Below are 4,607 nucleotides of genomic sequence, written 5' to 3'. Positions count from 1 at the left end.
GACTCAGTCGCTGCCAGGGACGCAGCATATACACGCGAGCCGAGCTCGCCTTCACGCCCGCACGGGACTTAGACCCTGCCCGGGATGCAGCATATACACGCGAGCCGAGCTCGCCTTCACGCCCGCACGGGACTTAGACCCTGCCCGGGATGCAGCATATACACGCGAGCCGAGCTCGCCTTCACGCCCGCACGGGACTTAGACCCTGCCCGGGATGCAGCATATACACGCGAGCCGAGCTCGCCTTCACGCCCGCACGGGACTTAGACCCTGCCCGGGATGCAGCATATACACGCGAGCCGAGCTCGCCTTCACGCCCGCACGGGACTTAGACCCTGCCCGGGATGCAGCATATACACGCGAGCCGAGCTCGCCTTCACGCCCGCACGGGACTTAGACCCTGCCCGGGATGCAGCATATACACGCGAGCCGAGCTCGCCTTCACGCCCGCACGGGACTTAGACCCTGCCCGGGATGCAGCATATACACGCGAGCCGAGCTCGCCTTCACGCCCGCACGGGACTTAGACGTTGCCAGAGACGCAGCATATACAAAACACGGAGTCAAAGACTCCCGTCGCCGAATAACGTCGCGAATCACTTGCACCCCACGTCATCTTACGGAGACGCTGGATAGCGGACTGCTAGCGACGAAGACCGCGGTCTCCACACGGCGAGCGGACATCAATCCGCATCCCGCATAACGAACCGGCCGCTCTCCACCCTCGGGCCGTTCGAAACACAGGTGTATATAAGATCCCTTGCTCTTGTGGTAAAGTTTATATAGCAGAAACCGGGAGGAAGATTAGTACGCGAATCAAGGAGCACCAGCGATGTACCAAGTATGGTCACTTTACTCAATCAGCTCTAGCTGAACACTGGATGGAGACTCGACACTCCGTACAATATGATAAAGCCACCAGATTGGCTCCCTCACAGAGTTATTTTGCCAGAAAACATCGTGAAGGCCTAGAAATTTTAAAACATCCCAACAACCTCAACCGAAACAAAGGTATGCAAGTTAACTCTATTTGGCATACTGCCCTCCCGGTTTTTAAACTGACCAGCTGATCAATTAAAATACGCTGATTGGCTGGATTCAAGCCTCGTCCCTTACTCCCTAACACCATCTACACAAGGGGGGGGAGGGGGCATATAAGGACAATCTTTAGCCAAGGGAGCTCAGTATCAGAGTTCTCAGCCCTGATAATGCAAACTGCAACGTTTGCGAAACGTCGGCACATCGCTGATTCAAGACACGGCTCCATTCCGAAAGCTATACCTAGACAAAGTAAATCAAAAGTTCCCGCAAATGACGCTTATTCGGCTCAAAACTCGACATTTTCGCACGAAAAAAATTAAGTGATGCTGATACAAAATCGCTAATATTTCAAGGTTATGGTGTTGCCAGATGTCCAACCTTACGATATGACGTTTTACATCTGACAATTTCAACCATAACTTACTGGTGGTGCCATCTTTTGTCAAACGGCGAAGACTTATTTGTACTCCCAATAAAAAAAAAAATCGAAAATAATCTTTAGAGCACAGAAAAGTAGGTAAAAAGATTTTATTTGTATTTTTTTACAGATTAAAACTATGCAAATTTCCTCTATTTATATTTTTTGTAACTTTAAAAAATTAGGAGATATTTGCTCGAACATTTATAATTAAATATCTTTACATATGTGCGCACACACACACACACACACACTTATGTACGCCTATAATTTTATCTATAAAGTTAAATTAAAATTAAATTATTAAATTTAAATTTATTCAAAAGTAAAATAAAATTTTAATAATAGTAGGTTGTATATGACATTTATAATCAAATATCTTTACATATGTGCGTACACATATACATACACACATACTTATGTACGCCCATAATTTTACCTATAAAGTTAAATTAAAATTAAATTATTAAATTTAAATTTAATCAAAATTAAAATAAAATTTTAATAATAGTAGGTTGTATATGAACTTTAATAAAGAATACCGCCCAGAAAACCTTTTTTCACAAAAACTTTTCAAACTGTGAGATGCACCAAATTAAGCAAATTTTTTAAATATATTTAAATATATTTTAAATATATAAAAAAATGTGCATATCATAGTGTTAACCTGTATACTTTTTGGGAAAATTGAGACAAATTGACTATTGTCAACACGTAGAATAATCCTTTCTTCGAACATTGTAGCGGCCGTATGATTGTTCAATAAGTACAACACGATGTTCGATTTTAGAATACGAACGTTTTACTATTATTTCTATTTTTCAGATGAGCCTTTTTGATGTTTGCAATCGAGCAAACTGCTTGCTTGCAACTTTTTTACCGTCTTAATTAGCAGCATTTTTATAGTCTTCAGTCGCTATAGTATTCGATCCTTCTGTAGAAGCACTTTTTTTTTGCTAGTAACAATCTTCGTTGACAATAATTGCACTTTTAACTGACACACGGAATCTTTGATCTACAATATTTCCACAATATTTACAAGTTATAAGTCCCACACAGCACACAGCACATAGGTGTCCAAAATATATTATAGGGGTATCCTAAAAATATATTTGGGATATGCGATATCTTCAAGATATCTTTATAATATATTTGGGACATTCCTGCTATGTGGGATACATAAGTCATAAGTTCTTTTAATAATGATTTACTTTTGAGGAGCTTTCTGTTGGTACGTGTTCCGATGAGATCTATTTTTATAAAAGATAGAAATAAGAATGGTACTACTTTGGGCGGCATTCTTTATTAAACATTCCTTCTAAAATAAAATCTAATAATAATAAAATCTAATAGTAAAATAAAATCTAATAATAGTATGTTGTAATACATATATTAACATCTAGTAACATATATAAATATAATGTTAATGCATTGTGTATTATGCGCAAAATTAATTTACACAATGTTCTCTCTTTTTCGTATTTGCATTAAACATTTTTTGTCTCTTTTAGTTAATGGATATAATAAGCCAGTGCCCAGGAAAGGTAAGCCTTCTTTACCAACCCCAACAGAGTACTTTTGTCTAGTTCGAGCATCTTTACGGTCCAAAAAGATTTCCACTATTGTAAGTATCTACCTATATTCTAAACATTTGACTTAAAGAAATAGTTTATTTGGACTTTTCTGCAGTATACTTCTTACTTTTTAGATTCATTCCAAGGAGGTAAACAAATTCCAACAGGCATATTGGAATCTCTTGAAGACAAATATAAATGGATTGAAAAAACTGAAAAAAGCAAAATCGGTAAAACCGAAAGTGCACTAACCTAACAAGTGTAAGTTCGCTGTATTATGGTCAACTAGGACCAGGCGTCTTTACGCCTATATATTAAATATATTTTCACTCGTTTGTAATGTTAGGTTAAGAGTGACCCAGGGAATAGAAGTCACTTTACTCGACTCGTTTATTGCACATCCACTTTCATTTCTAGTCGTTACAAAATATTTTCTTTTGATCGCTCTGGTTGCTAACTATTAGGTAGTAGTGTGGGTAGCTGTGTGGGTACACAGCACAAAACATCTCAGCAATTGCTGCGTTCAGCAGAAAAAGCTGTTTTGCAACTAAAATAAACTTCGTAAAATTCGTGAATCTTGATTTTGATTAGTACATGCTCTTGAATTTAACCAAAATTAAGAGCATACTCTAATCACGAATTTCTCAGATGAATTACTCAGTGAATCACTCAGATTCACGAATTTTACAACAGTTGCAAAGCAGCTTTCTCTACTGAACGCAATTAATGTCTCCAGAATATTACATTTGCAATATTAAATATTCTGAAGATAATCTCAGAAATATTCTAGAAATATCTCTGCAGTGTCTTATGTCACCAACTTGTAATATTGTTGAGATATTCTGGAGACATTGCAGGGACATTCTGAAATATTACTGAGTATATAATTCTAAAAATATTGAAATCTTATACAAAAAAATAATTTTTATGATATATCTTCAACTCACACACGTCAGTTTATGTTGATTTTAAATAAAATTTAGGTCTTTTAATTGATTTCTCATTATTTTTACATCAGAAAATTCACTCAGTACTAATCGGATGCGAACTTGAGAACTGCAGATACCTTCAGGTTTCTAGTGTATCACCTTAGCTGCTGCGCTACTTCTTCAACCCATACTAACAAGGGGAGGACCAGGTGACTCACCCTGGGATTTTGACCCCAATTTTTTTAATTATTCTGGAGATGAAAAAAAAGATACGTGTCCCGGCGTTTGATAGAATAGGCCTTAGTTTCGGAGTAATAAATTTGTGAAAATTAGCCATATCCGAAGCGCACCGCGGCGCGCCATATGAGCCTTCCTGGTAACTGTATTTCCAACCAGTGTAGTTGGCTTTGTGAGTTAGGTGCTTGCTTCATAATTCGTAAGATCCAAGTTTGCTCCCGGAGGTGAGCAATAATTTTTTTTTTAATAAGTGTTTTTATTTATTTTTATTTATTTTGATGATATTGATATAGTATGCAAATTTTTGAAATAGAAAATTTAATTTAATATCACATTCTAAACATTAATTTAAATTTAATTTTAAGGGAATTTTAATTCAAGTAATAATATTTGAAATAATAAATAAGT

At 37.4% G+C, this 4,607-nt stretch overlaps 1 protein-coding gene across 3 annotated transcripts in view; it reads left to right on the top strand.

Moving 5' to 3' along the window:
- LOC116852602 (signal recognition particle 14 kDa protein) overlaps nt 1-4,607 on the top strand; it is a 119,398-nt gene that overhangs the window by 41,541 nt on the left and 73,250 nt on the right. For all 3 annotated transcript variants that reach the window (XR_004379798.1, XR_004379799.1, XM_032833121.1), the window contains exons 3-4: nt 2,971-3,083; nt 3,168-3,294. Coding sequence is in view for 1 of the 3 variants with exons in the window: in XM_032833121.1 (XP_032689012.1) it covers nt 2,971-3,083; nt 3,168-3,284 (230 nt within the window). In the remaining 2 variants the exon portion in view is untranslated. The remainder of the gene's footprint in view (nt 1-2,970; nt 3,084-3,167; nt 3,295-4,607) is intronic.

Source organism: Odontomachus brunneus, unplaced genomic scaffold (assembly GCF_010583005.1).
Source record: "Odontomachus brunneus isolate Ranch 3 - 2012 unplaced genomic scaffold, Obru_v1 Obru_scaffold_238, whole genome shotgun sequence".
NCBI lineage: Eukaryota > Metazoa > Arthropoda > Insecta > Hymenoptera > Formicidae > Odontomachus > Odontomachus brunneus.
The sequence above is the reverse complement of the archived record's forward strand: the minus strand, read 5'-3'. Positions and strand labels throughout refer to the sequence as shown.